The sequence below is a fragment of the Anticarsia gemmatalis genome, chromosome Z (genome assembly GCF_050436995.1).
Source record: "Anticarsia gemmatalis isolate Benzon Research Colony breed Stoneville strain chromosome Z, ilAntGemm2 primary, whole genome shotgun sequence".
NCBI lineage: Eukaryota > Metazoa > Arthropoda > Insecta > Lepidoptera > Erebidae > Anticarsia > Anticarsia gemmatalis.
This window is the reverse complement of record NC_134776.1, coordinates 9,703,001-9,723,631: the sequence shown is the minus strand read 5'-3', so window position 1 is coordinate 9,723,631 and position 20,631 is coordinate 9,703,001. Positions and strand designations below refer to the sequence as shown.

General features: G+C 43.4%; 1 protein-coding gene across 1 annotated transcript in view; it reads right to left on the bottom strand.

Annotated features, from left to right (window-relative positions):
* Positions 1–2,907: 2,907 nt before the first annotated feature.
* LOC142986622 (uncharacterized) overlaps positions 2,908–20,631 on the bottom strand; it is a 26,205-nt gene continuing 8,481 nt past the window's right edge. The window contains exon 2 of the mRNA XM_076135158.1: positions 2,908–3,210. Within this exon, the coding sequence (XP_075991273.1) occupies positions 3,136–3,210 (75 nt within the window). The 3' untranslated portion in view covers positions 2,908–3,135. The remainder of the gene's footprint in view (positions 3,211–20,631) is intronic.

Here is a 20,631-nt window from a genome sequence, read left to right as displayed (position 1 = left end):
GCTAGGTCCGGCCCTACACTACTTAGGTGTGCGACGAGGCGGTCTGCAAGAATGCGTTCGAAGAGCTTGCCCACCTCGTCCAGCAACACAATGGGCCGGTACGCGGACGGTGAGTCCGCGGGGCGCCCTTCCTTCTTCAGTAGGACGAGCTTCCCGGTCTTCCACGGTGCCGGGAACTCGCCCCTCTCGATGCACGCGTTGTAGAGCCCCCGTAGTCGGGGCTCGAGGGCCTCTCGAGCCAAGACCCACGCTCGGCCTGGAATGCCGTCGGGCCCTGGGGCGGTGTTCTTTGCCGCGAGGCGTTGCACCGCCACCCTCAGGTCTACCCGGGTCACTGGGGGAATTTCCTTCTCCTCCTCCTCTTCCGTCGTCGTCGTCGGCGTCTCGCCCGGCGGAGCCATGGGCGGCGGGATGTGTGCCGCCCTGAGAGGAAACAGAGCGGACACCACGTTCTCGACCACCTGGGGCTGGAGACTCTGCGTTAGTGGGGGGGCCCAGGGGCGAAGTTTGCCCCTGACCCAACGATACGGGCGCCTCATGGATCAGAGTCCAATGTCTCCAGAAGTGTACCCCAGGCGGCGGTTTTGGCCCTGCTGATTTCGGTTGACAGGGCCTTCTTCGCCGCTCTGTACCTCTCGTACAGCTCCGCCTCTTGTGACTCCGCGTCTGGGGGTCGGCGACGCCTCCTGCGGAGGCGCTGGTAGTGGCGGCGTGCCGCAGTACAGTTTTTGCGTAACTGCGCGATTTCCGCCGACCACCAATATACCCTCCGCCGTCCGGGACAGAACCGGACGCGGGGCATCGCAATGTAGCAGACGCGGGTCATGTCTGCCCGGAGCCTGTCCGCTTCCGCCTCCACGTCGACGGGCTGTTCTCCTGACGCCCGCGAAATCCAGGCGTCAACGATGGAGGCTTCGTCGAGCGCCTCCTTGTCGAGGCGTTTCAAGGACCAGCGCGGTCCGACTTCGACCGGGGTATCCTGGCTAGACAAGGCCCTCGAGGCAACCGGGGAGATGCTGAACCTTATATATCGGTGGTCCGATAAAGTCTCAACCCCCTCGAGGACTCTCCAGGACTGGACACGGGGCGCAAGTGCGGGGGTGGCAAATGTAAGGTCCACTATGGACCCACCCCGCTGGCGCACGCACGTGTCTGTCCCAAGGTCTGCTAAGCTTATTTCGAAGTCTTCTTGCCTATTTCATTAGGGCTCTTGGTAGCCTTGGGCGTTTTGGAAGGTTTGTCGTTTTTTCCGACGAGCAACCACTCGCTTGTTGCCAACGGTTTTGCCATTTTAGCCGCCATCGGAATATTCAAGTGATCGACCTCCGCACCATCGAGTGGCGCACTAAACTAGGCTTTATCCCTATCAACGCTTTATCCACCAGAATCGGCAGAGCTGCTGGGGTTCTCGCCCCTTCCTCAATCGTCTCGGGTTTAGGTTTTTAAATTACAGAAATCTCTATATAGTTCCCACGAGTATGGGGCAAACTAAGTGTCCATTTAAGCATTGCCCTCCTGTACCTGGGTAACCCTATCAGGCGATCTAGAGGTCAATAACTCGCCAACGGTAAGATCCCGCGAGACGCGCGTCTTCTATCCAACGCAGCGCGGGGGAGTATTCAGTTGACACGCTGCTATCGCCGCGCAATTTTGATTTACAACGAAAATGTTACCACCTCCTGCGATGAACCCACTTAAGTCGTGCCATGGCATGTTTGCAGCCTCTTTGAACAGCTACACAGTCATGGCATTGCACTGATATTACGAGGGTCGATCCAAAAGTAATGATAATCGGCTACTTCTAGTCGGCGCAAATATACAAAAACCATTTTTTTGGCTTCCTTGTAGATCCACTACCTCGGGGTAAAAAAATCATATCAATAGTCCAAGTAATTTGGTAAATACATTCACTTAAATAGGAGCTGTCGCAGAGAAAACATCAAAATGTAAAAAATGTCATTAGAGCAATCAGTCAATGCCCTCGACTGAAAAAAAATTCCACTAAAGTACATGACGACTTGTTGCTGTCATCGAGGGACTTTGTTTTTCTTTTTCCCATAGTTACACGTTGCAGAAAAGAGTTCTAGATTGGAAGAACTTCAATTGAAGATGAACATCGCAAAAAAACGCCTTCCACCGCCCTTACTGAAGATAACGTCAAAAAAGTTGGAGATATTGTGTTAGCAGATCAAAGAATGACCATCAAATATGTAGCTAAGATTATAGGCATCTCATATGGTTGCATTTTAAGGGTCTTCTCTAACAAGTTCCTCATGAAAAACGTTTCCGCGCCTCAGGAACCGAAAATGTTAAAAGGCGAACGAAAGCGAAAACGTGTCGACATTTCGAGGGTGAATCTTGGAAAGTTCCAAACGGATCAAGGACTTTTTTGTCTCGTTATTTGACAATAGACTAGTCAAAAACCCACCATTTTGATCCCAAAACCAAACAACTATCCATGACTTGGAAAAGAGCCTTCTCACCAACAAAGGAGAAATTCAAGGTTTCAAGGTCGATGTTTGATTCCCGCGTGTTTTTTTCAAAACACTGAAAGAATCACTTCAGTAAAATAATTGAAAAAGAGAGCTATTATAATAGGCTTTTATTAAAAATACCAAACACGAAGATTACGGGAAGCTATCATGAAAAAAAAAACTCAGGAAAGTGTGTGCTGGTGTGCTGTTTCATCAAGACCAGCTCTGGCTCACAAGGTCGCAGTTGCGGTGGCTGCCATTCAAGAAACGGCTTTCGGATTGCTCAATCACCCATCCTATTTGCTAGATCCATCTCTTAGCTAATCTTATCAATTGCAATTTTTTTAAAAACACTTTATAGGCAAAAAATTTGGCGACAATCGCGAAGTCACTAGTGATTTTAGGGCATTTTGGGAGAGTTTTGCAAGATAAGGTAATTCTATGGGAAAATTGGGATTAAAAAAGAGATCAATTGATTTTATTAACATGTTATGAGACTATGTAAAAAATGAAATCATTTTTTTCACTGTTATCATCGTGTATCACCTTCGTTATCATTACTTTTGGATCAACCCTCGTACTTCTTCTTCATCCTTATCAACAACCAATGTAACTGAATACAGCTTAGCGCGAATTTTGTGTTCGGGGCAGATTTTTCATTTCACAGTGCAAATATTTCTGTTATTTTGTACTTGAACATAGCTGATTGCATCATGTCCGTATGGTGGCCGAAGACCTAAAATATATAAAATAGATTTGACAGTACAATAATAAATAATGTTATCAGTGTTAGTCATAAAAGATTTACGTAAGTTAACTGCTTAAATTAAATTATAGGTACCTAGGATTAAAGATAAATAATAATGTTCTTATAAGGAAGCTTTCACATTTCGGAATACAGAGGAACAAAAAAGAGTTCATTTGAAGCCAAAAAAAATTCCAACATTATAATCCACTCTAGTCAGATTGGAGCTATTTGCTTTAATAAAACCAGATTCCATGGTATATTATTATTACTATAGCTAATTACTTAATCTATTCCCTAATAGCTTTGAATCGTTGGTTCTTAAGTACTGTCGTCATGCCTGTTATACACATTTATTTTTTTGCAAATTTTATTCTTGTAGCAGTGCAATTACTTCGCTTAAATCGCTGTGCTTTTTCTTATTGAAAGACGGTGTCAAATGTGATAATAACGGGTCTGACGTGACCATCATTCGGTGCATGTTGTCTTGATTTATGACAATTCTGCTGCATTTTCTGGAGTGTCTGAGTCTATAATTTAGCCCTCTATTTTCCTTGTTTCGTCATTCCTGAGCCTTTTCAGCTAATATGAAATACCGTCAAAATGTCAAAACAAAATAAAAGTGTTTCGTTATCAGTACGCACTCACTAGAAAGTGCTTAGTTATTGTAATTGAAAATAAAATAATTGGTGGCCCTCGGTGGCAGCTGAAATTGATTTAAATCGAAAGAGTAGTTATTAGCAACACAGGTAAATGTAGCTAAACTTGCAGATCCAAAAATATGAAGATTTATGATTTTTTATTTTGTTTTCGTAAAATTAATTATAAATAGACAATCAAATGCTTCACAGCCTTCGTTGTTCCGGTTTCAATAGAAAAAATAACGGACTCTAAAGGAAAAATAAGAAAATTGGAAGTCGGCTGCAGCAAAAGAAGAAAAAACAACGCTTTAAATTCAGGTCGTCACGTCTTATTCAGTTAAATACTATAAAAAAATTATACTTTTGACATAGCTTTATAGGGGAGAGTAACCTATATTGGACCACTTTTGACATTAGATGAAATAACATGGTTAAACAGCTACATGATATCAGGGTATAAATATTGCAGCTTAGTTGCAACTAGTGAAAAAAAAGGATTTTGTGGAGGCTGTCCTTCGGTCCAAATAACGTAACTGGTACCCTAATTTGGACCACTAGGTACTTAAATCGTACCAAAGAAAACCTATTCAAGAAAAAGCAAAGCTATTTAATAAGAATATTGATTTATTTGTATCCTTCAGTATAATCAGCCTTAAAAAAGTACTGTTCTAATTAACCAGCCTTTTGGAATCACAATATTTAAGAAAATTAGCAACTTATATTAAAATAAACAATTTAAAGCTTCTCAACATATTAATTCAAAGTTAACAAAAATAGTTATCAAAAATCATATAACATAAACTAAAAATTAGGAACTTCTAACTGATTAGGAACATAACTATCTTTTTGCCTCATAAAACAGCTATCGAAAATCATATAATATAAACTAAACATTAGGAAATTCTAACTGAATAGGAACAATCATCTTTTTGCCTTATTTAATTGGAACATGGTCACATATATCCGGATTAGAGGTACAGTTCTCATGACGCCATCTGTAAAATATATATTCACCATCAATTAAAAAATTATTCAAAATTTTCAATCGGTTACATAAACTGAACCGGTACAATTTAAGTAACTCGACAGGGTACAATATAGGGAACAGTATAATTTTACAATAATTTTAAAAATAAAAAATACCCACTGCACATGAAGTGTCTATTAGCTATTGATCAAAAATAATACATATCGACGTTATTTTTTTCAGATTTCATTATATTATTATTCACCTTATTGAATGGAAAACTCCTTAGGCAAAACACGAAAAAATAACATGCACTCAGTTCAAAAAAGGTTTTATTTTGTCTAAGACGTTGTATCTGAAGAGAAAAATCCGATTATTCCCAGTAGTCCCCTCTAGACCTGTCCCCCGGAGTGACAGCTGGGAATTGTCTTCCCAGTTGTCACCAAGGTGACAATTCGTGCCGACTGTTCCCTTTGAAAGCTGACTAGAGGGGACAAATAATGGGAAGTATTGAAAAATGGGTGACAATTGCTACGATTTAAAATAAAAAGTGCCATTAGATTTTAGATTTATTATTTGTTATGCCATATAGAATTAAATAAAAAATAGTCACAATGTCAACACGCTAATTTTCGTACGAAGCTACCATAGCATTATAACATTGAGGAACTGCTGGGTAATTTTGTGTAGTCAAATCTTGCTTGCATCTGTAGAGGTGTTCGTCGATTTCATTTTTGGCTGGTGTGCATGTGTGAGCAGTTTCTTCAACAATATTTCCGTCCTGAAAAGTAAAAAATCTTTCTATAGCATCTAATTATAGGACCCATAATAGATCAGCCTCTAGTTATCGGATACTTACTAATAAACGTTCATCTCATACCTATCAACCTAATTAACAAGTTATTAGTACTTCCTTTATATCCAAAAACTTTATTGACATATTGACATGTGATGTGTATAGTAATTAGTTAAAGAAATACTTAAATACTCACTTTTATCCTGATACGTCGTTTACACATTTTCCTTCTCTGACTACACTCCCATATTGAAAGACCAGTATTGTACTGTTTTTTCTTATAAAATTGATGTCCTGCTCGAAGCAGAATGTTTCCAACTCCTCTTTGTATTATCACAAAAGACGATTCACCCAAACTGGCACATGCACTATTCCCAGACATTATTTGTAGTATTTAACAACAGTGAGTAACACAATGGGTGGAACGAACGAAGTTTATGTTAGGAAATGTATCGTCAGTTAGAATAATATGTTTCTACCTACATTTTGGAAAACAAAACTATCCTCTGTGTTGCCGTAGAAAATAAATTGTGCGATTTGTACAAAATTAAAAAAAAAAACGATCGGTGTTAATTTAAATTAATAAAAAGTATGTGATTGTATCTATAAAAGGAAACATCATGTTGATTTTTTTATTTTTTGATTCTATATAACTGTCTTCTGACATTTTTATTTAATAATGTGGAGGACTAATATTCTTCCAATAAGAACACCGGTTGCGAAGTAATATATTTATTTTATTTTCTTCAATTTTCTTCAATGTGGACTGTATTATAAACTATTTACTATACACTGTTCATATACTTTACTATGTACGGTTTATTCACTATGTACTTTACTTTACTTTACTTATTCACGATCTTCACTTGATGAGTTTAAAACTTAAACTGCCGCTACTCGGCGCGCGTCCATATTTATATTCACAAACATTGCTTCTAGAATCATAGCGAAAGATCAAGCGCGCCGTGTCGCGCCGCGCGATGTTCTAGAGATTTTCCGTCTCGCTCGCGCATACGCGTTTTACCAATACGTCTTTCTTATTCTTGTACTTTCGGGAACGATCGGCGTGTTTAATCGAAGGATCGCCGGCGCTCGGTGTTTCGCGATTGTTCCTTCGTATGATTCTTATTAACTGGAAGGTTCTAATAATAATATTCGTGTTTCTACAAAGTTCTATGTAAACAAAAGGTTGTTAATGATATTTCTAAATAATGAATTTGACATAAACGTATAAAGTAAGAATTTAAATGTTAATTATTATCAAAAATATGCTAATATTAATATATATAATGTAAACAATGTGCAATCTAATTTTTACGTATTACTTTATGCGTTTATGTGCCTAATTTACTATTTACAAATGTGTTTTATGCGTTCATCGTGCACATTTCTCCCGCCGTCGCATCTTGCGATTCAACTGGTAGCACGATGACCTTCTTGCATGGTCGCCGCAAGACATGACCGTTGCTGGTAGTGATGTCTACAACTCGTATCTCGTTGTCTTTGCCAGGGAAGACGCGTGTCACTCGTCCCTTTGGCCACACATTCCTCGGTAGGTTGGAATCGCAGATGATTACTACATCGCCGACACGCAGGGGTGTACCAGATGCGTGCGGCTCCCGCCGGTGTTGGAGTAATGGCCTGTATTCTTTTACCCAACGCTTCCAGAAAGTGTCTGCTAGTTGCTGCGCTCGTCTCCACAGACTTCGAGTGGCCTCATTGTTCTCGCTAAAACTGCCAGGCGCAGGCACGTGACAGCTCGGACCCAGTAGAATGTGATTTGGCGTTAGAGCTTCCGGTTCTTCGGGGTTGACCGTCACATGGGTGAGAGGACGCGAATTTAGAATGTTCTCGGCTTCGACCAGGAGCGTATGTAGAACTTCGTCGCTGGGATGCTTTTCTCGGAGTGTGACCCGAAGGGCTTCTTTTACGCTCCGTACTAGACGCTCCCATGCCCCTCCCATGAAAGGTGAGGCGGGGGGTATGAAGCGCCACTTTATATGGTGTACACTCGCTTCTTCCTGCATTGCTCTCCAGGCTTCCCGTAGCTCCTTGTCGGCTGCTTTGAAACAAGTTCCGTTGTCCGACCACAGCTCTGTCGGCATTCCTCTTCTCCCGATGAATCTTCTTATCGCGCAGATAGCCGAGTCTGCGCTTAACGACGGCACCACTTCTAAGTGTACTGCTCTTACAGTGAGACAGGTGAAGAGAGCTACCCATCTCTTTTCTCTGTGTCTGGCTACTGTTACTTCTACTGGACCAAAGTAATCGACCCCTGTGTAAGAGAAGGGTCTTGCGCCGTGAGTTAGTCGAGCTGCTGGTAAGTCTCCTGTCGAAGGCTTAGTCGGCTTTGCTCTTCTTATTTTACATCTCTGGCAATTCCTTATAACGTTTTTTACCGTCGGGCGTATTCGTGTCACCCAACACCGCTGTCGCAGTTCGTTCACAACCAGCTCTACTCCGCCGTGGATCATTTTCTCATGTATGTGCTGGATATACATTTTCGTGTATCGATGTTGGCCGTCAAGCAGAACAGGGTTGGTCGTGGTTACACTAATTCCGGGTGCAGCTGAAATTCTTCCCCGTAGGCGCAGCAAGCCATCTTCGCCGATGATAACGCTTAGATTGGCTAGTCGATCTTTTCCAGTCGGCGCATTACCGTTTTCTATCCTTGTCCTTTCCTGTGCGTAGCTTTCATCCTGCATCGCTCGTATCCACATATTTTCAGCTCTTTGTAGATAGGTTGCATCGAGGGGAATCAGCCTTTTCTTTTCTTCAGTCTTCACTGATGTTTCATTTCCTTTCTTCTTGCGTTCATTTTTCTTCCAGGTTGGGTCATTTTCCTGCTTTTCCTTGGCACGTTTTCTGGTTACAGCTGTAACGTGTTTTCTTTTTCTGCACAGGTCGATGAACTGCAGCATTCTTCCTGTAGCGCGTATCAGTGTTTGCCACTTAGCGATATTCTCGATGTTCGGCAAGTACATTGGCGTGCCTCTTTCTAGCGTGACGAGACATTTTTCTTCACCTGTTTTCTCGACAATTGGCTTGACTTCTTCTGAGGGCCAATCCACTTCTGGTTTTCTTAAAAAGTCGGGACCATGGAACCATCGATGTCCTGAGTTGAAGTCTGCGGGTGTATCTCGGGTTGCGTCGTCAGCTACATTTTCCTTTGTTGGAACCCACCGCCACTCATTCACCTTAGTTAGCTCTTCAATTTCTGCCAGGCGATGCGCAACGAACGTCTTGAAAGTGCGTGGTTCAGCTCTTATCCACGCCAGTACTGTGTGTGTGGGTGCAAGGGCTTAACGAGACGGCGAAACACGAAAACAGCAAGAGAGTGGACGTAACCATACGAGGTCGATACAACTCCAATGGCCAACAGTATAAAATGCGGAATGTACGCACTGTGCAGAAACTAATGTTCACGCAACAAACGATTAGCCGAAGAGACGTCGAAAACTGCGCACATCTGAAGGGTATAGAAGACCAGCTAATATACCAAGATGCTCGACCAAAAATCCTTATTGGACAAGACAACTGGGAGCTGTTAGTAGCGCTGGACATCAGGACTGGAAATCGAGACCAACCAGTAGCAACTAACACCAAATTAGGCTGGGTCTTACATGGATGCCGAACTTCTAGGATAAGGACAGTTGACTTCTGTGGATACACTACTAGCCCAGAAGAAGATGAAAAACCCATGGAGAAAATGATGAAAGAATTCTTTGACCTGGAAGCACTCGGAGTAGAAGCAAAGAAAAAAAGGAACGACCCTGACGAACGCGCCTTGGAGATACTCAATGCACACAGTAGACGGTTGCCCGAAGGACGTTTCGAGACCGCCCTTCTTTGGAAGAATGAAAACAGAATAATCCCGAACAATTTTGACAACGCCTTCAAAAGGCGGTTAACCTGGAAAAGAAACTGGACAGAGAACCGAAACTTAAAACACAGTATGAAGAAAGGATTCAAAACCTCCTTAACTCAGGATACGCGGAAATTGTGACCACACCTGCAGCGCCTGGAAAAACTTGGTACCTGCCTCACTTTGCTGTATGCAATCCTGCTAAGCCTAAGATACGACTTGTGCATGACGCGGCTGCTAGATCACACGGAACAAGCCTAAATGACATGTTGCTCTCTGGTCCTGATCTCTTGCAACACCTGCCTGGAGTCATCATGCGATTCAGACAACACGCTTTCGCAATCTCGGCCGACATCAAAGAGATGTTTATGCAAATCAAAATAAGGGAAGAAGATCGAGATGCGCTGAGATTCCTGTGGCGTGGAGACAATAGAGGGAATAAAACACCGGAGGAGTATCGGATGACATCTGTGATCTTCGGAGCCACATCATCACCATGCACCGCGCTATACATCAAAAACAAAAACGCAGAAGAACATCGCGAGACGTATCCTCAAGCGGCCAAGGAAATTATCAGGAACCATTATATGGACGACTTTATAACAAGCTTTCCGACCAAAGAAGAAGCTGTCCGCGTGTCGAAGGAGGTTGATGAAATACATAAGAAAGCTGGTTTCGTGCTTCGAGGATGGACATCGAACGATCGGTCTGTGTTACAACATTTTGACACAGATCAGGAAAATAAGATTTTACCAATCGGCGGTAACACGGAGAAAACATTGGGCCTGTTGTGGGCGACCGGTAAAGACTGCATCAGCTTTCATCTGAACGAAAATAAGACGCCACCTGAAGTACTAAAAGATACACGTCCCCCAACGAAAAGAGAAGCTTTGAGTATCATTATGTCACTATTTGACCCACTTGGTCTGGTCTCTCCTGTAACAACACCAGCAAAGAGATTGATGCAAGAAACGTGGCGATTTGGCACAGGATGGGATGACCCCATGCCCGAAGAATTACAGCCTCGCTGGTCAACGTGGTTGAAAAACCTGCTGGCAATCAAGAGCCTGAAGATCGCACGCTGTTACAACATTGGCCCGGCGATACAGGAAAGGGAATTGCATACCTTTGTCGACGCCAGCGAAGAAGCCTATTCAGCTGCCATCTACATCAGGATGCTGCGCGCCGACGGAACTGTACATGTGGCATTGGCAGTAGGGAAGAGTCGCGTCGCGCCATTGAAGCCTACCTCAATACCTCGACTCGAACTTCAAGCCGCTCTGCTAGGCGCACGATTAGCACGCACGACGGAACAAGAACACGACTTCGTGTTCACCCGAAAGGTGTACTGGAGTGACTCCCGCACAGTACTGGCGTGGATAAGAGCTGAACCACGCACTTTCAAGACGTTCGTTGCGCATCGCCTGGCAGAAATTGAAGAGCTAACTAAGGTGAATGAGTGGCGGTGGGTTCCAACAAAGGAAAATGTAGCTGACGACGCAACCCGAGATACACCCGCAGACTTCAACTCAGGACATCGATGGTTCCATGGTCCCGACTTTTTAAGAAAACCAGAAGTGGATTGGCCCTCAGAAGAAGTCAAGCCAATTGTCGAGAAAACAGGTGAAGAAAAATGTCTCGTCACGCTAGAAAGAGGCACGCCAATGTACTTGCCGAACATCGAGAATATCGCTAAGTGGCAAACACTGATACGCGCTACAGGAAGAATGCTGCAGTTCATCGACCTGTGCAGAAAAAGAAAACACGTTACAGCTGTAACCAGAAAACGTGCCAAGGAAAAGCAGGAAAATGACCCAACCTGGAAGAAAAATGAACGCAAGAAGAAAGGAAATGAAACATCAGTGAAGACTGAAGAAAAGAAAAGGCTGATTCCCCTCGATGCAACCTATCTACAAAGAGCTGAAAATATGTGGATACGAGCGATGCAGGATGAAAGCTACGCACAGGAAAGGACAAGGATAGAAAACGGTAATGCGCCGACTGGAAAAGATCGACTAGCCAATCTAAGCGTTATCATCGGCGAAGATGGCTTGCTGCGCCTACGGGGAAGAATTTCAGCTGCACCCGGAATTAGTGTAACCACGACCAACCCTGTTCTGCTTGACGGCCAACATCGATACACGAAAATGTATATCCAGCACATACATGAGAAAATGATCCACGGCGGAGTAGAGCTGGTTGTGAACGAACTGCGACAGCGGTGTTGGGTGACACGAATACGCCCGACGGTAAAAAACGTTATAAGGAATTGCCAGAGATGTAAAATAAGAAGAGCAAAGCCGACTAAGCCTTCGACAGGAGACTTACCAGCAGCTCGACTAACTCACGGCGCAAGACCCTTCTCTTACACAGGGGTCGATTACTTTGGTCCAGTAGAAGTAACAGTAGCCAGACACAGAGAAAAGAGATGGGTAGCTCTCTTCACCTGTCTCACTGTAAGAGCAGTACACTTAGAAGTGGTGCCGTCGTTAAGCGCAGACTCGGCTATCTGCGCGATAAGAAGATTCATCGGGAGAAGAGGAATGCCGACAGAGCTGTGGTCGGACAACGGAACTTGTTTCAAAGCAGCCGACAAGGAGCTACGGGAAGCCTGGAGAGCAATGCAGGAAGAAGCGAGTGTACACCATATAAAGTGGCGCTTCATACCCCCCGCCTCACCTTTCATGGGAGGGGCATGGGAGCGTCTAGTACGGAGCGTAAAAGAAGCCCTTCGGGTCACACTCCGAGAAAAGCATCCCAGCGACGAAGTTCTACATACGCTCCTGGTCGAAGCCGAGAACATTCTAAATTCGCGTCCTCTCACCCATGTGACGGTCAACCCCGAAGAACCGGAAGCTCTAACGCCAAATCACATTCTACTGGGTCCGAGCTGTCACGTGCCTGCGCCTGGCAGTTTTAGCGAGAACAATGAGGCCACTCGAAGTCTGTGGAGACGAGCGCAGCAACTAGCAGACACTTTCTGGAAGCGTTGGGTAAAAGAATACAGGCCATTACTCCAACACCGGCGGGAGCCGCACGCATCTGGTACACCCCTGCGTGTCGGCGATGTAGTAATCATCTGCGATTCCAACCTACCGAGGAATGTGTGGCCAAAGGGACGAGTGACACGCGTCTTCCCTGGCAAAGACAACGAGATACGAGTTGTAGACATCACTACCAGCAACGGTCATGTCTTGCGGCGACCATGCAAGAAGGTCATCGTGCTACCAGTTGAATCGCAAGATGCGACGGCGGGAGAAATGTGCACGATGAACGCATAAAACACATTTGTAAATAGTAAATTAGGCACATAAACGCATAAAGTAATACGTAAAAATTAGATTGCACATTGTTTACATTATATATATTAATATTAGCATATTTTTGATAATAATTAACATTTAAATTCTTACTTTATACGTTTATGTCAAATTCATTATTTAGAAATATCATTAACAACCTTTTGTTTACATAGAACTTTGTAGAAACACGAATATTATTATTAGAACCTTCCAGTTAATAAGAATCATACGAAGGAACAATCGCGAAACACCGAGCGCCGGCGATCCTTCGATTAAACACGCCGATCGTTCCCGAAAGTACAAGAATAAGAAAGACGTATTGGTAAAACGCGTATGCGCGAGCGAGACGGAAAATCTCTAGAACATCGCGCGGCGCGACACGGCGCGCTTGATCTTTCGCTATGATTCTAGAAGCAATGTTTGTGAATATAAATATGGACGCGCGCCGAGTAGCGGCAGTTTAAGTTTTAAACTCATCAAGTGAAGATCGTGAATAAGTAAAGTAAAGTAAAGTACATAGTGAATAAACCGTACATAGTAAAGTATATGAACAGTGTATAGTAAATAGTTTATAATACAGTCCACATTGAAGAAAATTGAAGAAAATAAAATAAATATATTACTTCGCAACCGGTGTTCTTATTGGAAGAATATTAGTCCTCCACATTATTAAATAAAAATGTCAGAAGACAGTTATATAGAATCAAAAAATAAAAAAATCAACATGATGTTTCCTTTTATAGATACAATCACATACTTTTTATTAATTTAAATTAACACCGATCGTTTTTTTTTTTAATTTTGTACAAATCGCACAATTTATTTTCTACGGCAACACAGAGGATAGTTTTGTTTTCCAAAATGTAGGTAGAAACATATTATTCTAACTGACGATACATTTCCTAACATAAACTTCGTTCGTTCCACCCATTGTGTTACTCACTGTTGTTAAATACTACAAATAATGTCTGGGAATAGTGCATGTGCCAGTTTGGGTGAATCGTCTTTTGTGATAATACAAAGAGGAGTTGGAAACATTCTGCTTCGAGCAGGACATCAATTTTATAAGAAAAAACAGTACAATACTGGTCTTTCAATATGGGAGTGTAGTCAGAGAAGGAAAATGTGTAAACGACGTATCAGGATAAAAGTGAGTATTTAAGTATTTCTTTAACTAATTACTATACACATCACATGTCAATATGTCAATAAAGTTTTTGGATATAAAGGAAGTACTAATAACTTGTTAATTAGGTTGATAGGTATGAGATGAACGTTTATTAGTAAGTATCCGATAACTAGAGGCTGATCTATTATGGGTCCTATAATTAGATGCTATAGAAAGATTTTTTACTTTTCAGGACGGAAATATTGTTGAAGAAACTGCTCACACATGCACACCAGCCAAAAATGAAATCGACGAACACCTCTACAGATGCAAGCAAGATTTGACTACACAAAATTACCCAGCAGTTCCTCAATGTTATAATGCTATGGTAGCTTCGTACGAAAATTAGCGTGTTGACATTGTGACTATTTTTTATTTAATTCTATATGGCATAACAAATAATAAATCTAAAATCTAATGGCACTTTTTATTTTAAATCGTAGCAATTGTCACCCATTTTTCAATACTTCCCATTATTTGTCCCCTCTAGTCAGCTTTCAAAGGGAACAGTCGGCACGAATTGTCACCTTGGTGACAACTGGGAAGACAATTCCCAGCTGTCACTCCGGGGGACAGGTCTAGAGGGGACTACTGGGAATAATCGGATTTTTCTCTTCTTAAAAAGCATTTATTAGTACTTCCTTTATATCCAAAAACTTTATTGACATATTGACATGTGATGTGTATAGTAATTAGTTAAAGAAATACTTAAATACTCACTTTTATCCTGATACGTCGTTTACACATTTTCCTTCTCTGACTACACTCCCATATTGAAAGACCAGTATTGTACTGTTTTTTCTTATAAAATTGATGTCCTGCTCGAAGCAGAATGTTTCCAACTCCTCTTTGTATTATCACAAAAGACGATTCACCCAAACTGGCACATGCACTATTCCCAGACATTATTTGTAGTATTTAACAACAGTGAGTAACACAATGGGTGGAACGAACGAAGTTTATGTTAGGAAATGTATCGTCAGTTAGAATAATATGTTTCTACCTACATTTTGGAAAACAAAACTATCCTCTGTGTTGCCGTAGAAAATAAATTGTGCGATTTGTACAAAATTAAAAAAAAAAACGATCGGTGTTAATTTAAATTAATAAAAAGTATGTGATTGTATCTATAAAAGGAAACATCATGTTGATTTTTTTATTTTTTGATTCTATATAACTGTCTTCTGACATTTTTATTTAATAATGTGGAGGACTAATATTCTTCCAATAAGAACACCGGTTGCGAAGTAATATATTTATTTTATTTTCTTCAATTTTCTTCAATGTGGACTGTATTATAAACTATTTACTATACACTGTTCATATACTTTACTATGTACGGTTTATTCACTATGTACTTTACTTTACTTTACTTATTCACGATCTTCACTTGATGAGTTTAAAACTTAAACTGCCGCTACTCGGCGCGCGTCCATATTTATATTCACAAACATTGCTTCTAGAATCATAGCGAAAGATCAAGCGCGCCGTGTCGCGCCGCGCGATGTTCTAGAGATTTTCCGTCTCGCTCGCGCATACGCGTTTTACCAATACGTCTTTCTTATTCTTGTACTTTCGGGAACGATCGGCGTGTTTAATCGAAGGATCGCCGGCGCTCGGTGTTTCGCGATTGTTCCTTCGTATGATTCTTATTAACTGGAAGGTTCTAATAATAATATTCGTGTTTCTACAAAGTTCTATGTAAACAAAAGGTTGTTAATGATATTTCTAAATAATGAATTTGACATAAACGTATAAAGTAAGAATTTAAATGTTAATTATTATCAAAAATATGCTAATATTAATATATATAATGTAAACAATGTGCAATCTAATTTTTACGTATTACTTTATGCGTTTATGTGCCTAATTTACTATTTACAAATGTGTTTTATGCGTTCATCGTGCACATTTCTCCCGCCGTCGCATCTTGCGATTCAACTGGTAGCACGATGACCTTCTTGCATGGTCGCCGCAAGACATGACCGTTGCTGGTAGTGATGTCTACAACTCGTATCTCGTTGTCTTTGCCAGGGAAGACGCGTGTCACTCGTCCCTTTGGCCACACATTCCTCGGTAGGTTGGAATCGCAGATGATTACTACATCGCCGACACGCAGGGGTGTACCAGATGCGTGCGGCTCCCGCCGGTGTTGGAGTAATGGCCTGTATTCTTTTACCCAACGCTTCCAGAAAGTGTCTGCTAGTTGCTGCGCTCGTCTCCACAGACTTCGAGTGGCCTCATTGTTCTCGCTAAAACTGCCAGGCGCAGGCACGTGACAGCTCGGACCCAGTAGAATGTGATTTGGCGTTAGAGCTTCCGGTTCTTCGGGGTTGACCGTCACATGGGTGAGAGGACGCGAATTTAGAATGTTCTCGGCTTCGACCAGGAGCGTATGTAGAACTTCGTCGCTGGGATGCTTTTCTCGGAGTGTGACCCGAAGGGCTTCTTTTACGCTCCGTACTAGACGCTCCCATGCCCCTCCCATGAAAGGTGAGGCGGGGGGTATGAAGCGCCACTTTATATGGTGTACACTCGCTTCTTCCTGCATTGCTCTCCAGGCTTCCCGTAGCTCCTTGTCGGCTGCTTTGAAACAAGTTCCGTTGTCCGACCACAGCTCTGTCGGCATTCCTCTTCTCCCGATGAATCTTCTTATCGCGCAGATAGCCGAGTCTGCGCTTAACGACGGCACCACTTCTAAGTGTACTGCTCTTACAGTGAGACAGGTGAAGAGAGCTACCCATCTCTTTTCTCTGTGTCTGGCTACTGTTACTTCTACTGGACCAAAGTAATCGACCCCTGTGTAAGAGAAGGGTCTTGCGCCGTGAGTTAGTCGAGCTGCTGGTAAGTCTCCTGTCGAAGGCTTAGTCGGCTTTGCTCTTCTTATTTTACATCTCTGGCAATTCCTTATAACGTTTTTTACCGTCGGGCGTATTCGTGTCACCCAACACCGCTGTCGCAGTTCGTTCACAACCAGCTCTACTCCGCCGTGGATCATTTTCTCATGTATGTGCTGGATATACATTTTCGTGTATCGATGTTGGCCGTCAAGCAGAACAGGGTTGGTCGTGGTTACACTAATTCCGGGTGCAGCTGAAATTCTTCCCCGTAGGCGCAGCAAGCCATCTTCGCCGATGATAACGCTTAGATTGGCTAGTCGATCTTTTCCAGTCGGCGCATTACCGTTTTCTATCCTTGTCCTTTCCTGTGCGTAGCTTTCATCCTGCATCGCTCGTATCCACATATTTTCAGCTCTTTGTAGATAGGTTGCATCGAGGGGAATCAGCCTTTTCTTTTCTTCAGTCTTCACTGATGTTTCATTTCCTTTCTTCTTGCGTTCATTTTTCTTCCAGGTTGGGTCATTTTCCTGCTTTTCCTTGGCACGTTTTCTGGTTACAGCTGTAACGTGTTTTCTTTTTCTGCACAGGTCGATGAACTGCAGCATTCTTCCTGTAGCGCGTATCAGTGTTTGCCACTTAGCGATATTCTCGATGTTCGGCAAGTACATTGGCGTGCCTCTTTCTAGCGTGACGAGACATTTTTCTTCACCTGTTTTCTCGACAATTGGCTTGACTTCTTCTGAGGGCCAATCCACTTCTGGTTTTCTTAAAAAGTCGGGACCATGGAACCATCGATGTCCTGAGTTGAAGTCTGCGGGTGTATCTCGGGTTGCGTCGTCAGCTACATTTTCCTTTGTTGGAACCCACCGCCACTCATTCACCTTAGTTAGCTCTTCAATTTCTGCCAGGCGATGCGCAACGAACGTCTTGAAAGTGCGTGGTTCAGCTCTTATCCACGCCAGTACTGTGCGGGAGTCACTCCAGTACACCTTTCGGGTGAACACGAAGTCGTGTTCTTGTTCCGTCGTGCGTGCTAATCGTGCGCCTAGCAGAGCGGCTTGAAGTTCGAGTCGAGGTATTGAGGTAGGCTTCAATGGCGCGACGCGACTCTTCCCTACTGCCAATGCCACATGTACAGTTCCGTCGGCGCGCAGCATCCTGATGTAGATGGCAGCTGAATAGGCTTCTTCGCTGGCGTCGACAAAGGTATGCAATTCCCTTTCCTGTATCGCCGGGCCAATGTTGTAACAGCGTGCGATCTTCAGGCTCTTGATTGCCAGCAGGTTTTTCAACCACGTTGACCAGCGAGGCTGTAATTCTTCGGGCATGGGGTCATCCCATCCTGTGCCAAATCGCCACGTTTCTTGCATCAATCTCTTTGCTGGTGTTGTTACAGGAGAGACCAGACCAAGTGGGTCAAATAGTGACATAATGATACTCAAAGCTTCTCTTTTCGTTGGGGGACGTGTATCTTTTAGTACTTCAGGTGGCGTCTTATTTTCGTTCAGATGAAAGCTGATGCAGTCTTTACCGGTCGCCCACAACAGGCCCAATGTTTTCTCCGTGTTACCGCCGATTGGTAAAATCTTATTTTCCTGATCTGTGTCAAAATGTTGTAACACAGACCGATCGTTCGATGTCCATCCTCGAAGCACGAAACCAGCTTTCTTATGTATTTCATCAACCTCCTTCGACACGCGGACAGCTTCTTCTTTGGTCGGAAAGCTTGTTATAAAGTCGTCCATATAATGGTTCCTGATAATTTCCTTGGCCGCTTGAGGATACGTCTCGCGATGTTCTTCTGCGTTTTTGTTTTTGATGTATAGCGCGGTGCATGGTGATGATGTGGCTCCGAAGATCACAGATGTCATCCGATACTCCTCCGGTGTTTTATTCCCTCTATTGTCTCCACGCCACAGGAATCTCAGCGCATCTCGATCTTCTTCCCTTATTTTGATTTGCATAAACATCTCTTTGATGTCGGCCGAGATTGCGAAAGCGTGTTGTCTGAATCGCATGATGACTCCAGGCAGGTGTTGCAAGAGATCAGGACCAGAGAGCAACATGTCATTTAGGCTTGTTCCGTGTGATCTAGCAGCCGCGTCATGCACAAGTCGTATCTTAGGCTTAGCAGGATTGCATACAGCAAAGTGAGGCAGGTACCAAGTTTTTCCAGGCGCTGCAGGTGTGGTCACAATTTCCGCGTATCCTGAGTTAAGGAGGTTTTGAATCCTTTCTTCATACTGTGTTTTAAGTTTCGGTTCTCTGTCCAGTTTCTTTTCCAGGTTAACCGCCTTTTGAAGGCGTTGTCAAAATTGTTCGGGATTATTCTGTTTTCATTCTTCCAAAGAAGGGCGGTCTCGAAACGTCCTTCGGGCAACCGTCTACTGTGTGCATTGAGTATCTCCAAGGCGCGTTCGTCAGGGTCGTTCCTTTTTTTCTTTGCTTCTACTCCGAGTGCTTCCAGGTCAAAGAATTCTTTCATCATTTTCTCCATGGGTTTTTCATCTTCTTCTGGGCTAGTAGTGTATCCACAGAAGTCAACTGTCCTTATCCTAGAAGTTCGGCATCCATGTAAGACCCAGCCTAATTTGGTGTTAGTTGCTACTGGTTGGTCTCGATTTCCAGTCCTGATGTCCAGCGCTACTAACAGCTCCCAGTTGTCTTGTCCAATAAGGATTTTTGGTCGAGCATCTTGGTATATTAGCTGGTCTTCTATACCCTTCAGATGTGCGCAGTTTTCGACGTCTCTTCGGCTAATCGTTTGTTGCGTGAACATTAGTTTCTGCACAGTGCGTACATTCCGCATTTTATACTGTTGGCCATTGGAGTTGTATCGACCTCGTATGGTTACGTCCACTCTCTTGCTGTTTTCGTGTTTCGCCGTCTCGTTAAGCCCTTGCACCCACATGTCGTCTCGCGGGCCGTCGATACCTAATAATTCCGCTAGGCTTTCTTCGATCAGGGTGATGGTGCTCCCGTCGTCCATCAGTGCGAAGGTGTCGACCCTGGTGCTATTCGGACCGACCAATGTAACCGGCGCAATCTTCAGCAGGGCTTGACGACTTCTTGCGGCGTTAGTATTTTTCACAACTTCTGCGGCTGACGTGACCTCTACTGATGCCGTAGTTGCCGGCTGCTCTTTCACAGTATCTTTTCTGTGGTGCAACAAACGATGGTGAGCCATGTCGCATCCGTCTTCACCACATGCCTTGGATTGACAGTTTTCGCGCCTGTGTGAGCTAAGTAGGCAGCGGAAACATATTTTATGCTTCTTTGCTATGTCCCACCTTTCGTTAACACTCGCGCTACGAAATCGTCGGCAGTCGGTAAGCTGGTGTTCCTTCTTGCATACCAGACACTGAGGTTTTCTTTCGTTGGCTGTGTAGGTGCGCTCCGCCCTCTTCTTGAAGGTTTTTTCATGTGTCCTCACGGTGACGTCTTCGGGTTGCGCGAATACACCACACTTGTCAGCTTCCAAGTTTAAGAATACGGCGAGCCTCTTGAGATCTGGTATATCTTCTTTGGAGCTGTAGCTGAAGTCGTACCATTTGTTCCTCAGTATTGGTGTGAATTTGTCTAGAACAATCTTCACTAGCTCTGGATTGTATAAATATTGTAGTTTTCTAAGAGCCTCAATCGTAGCGACGATGTTAGACACTTTATTCGCAAATATGCATAAGTCACGTGGGTCGTCATTAATTTTCTGCAGATTTCTTAGTTTTTGCATTTCGTTCATAGCCAGTGCGTCCGGTCTTCCGAATCGGCGTTCCAAAGCATCTAAGATGGCTTGTGGGTCCGGCTGGCTGATTAGCATACTGCTCACTGCTTCA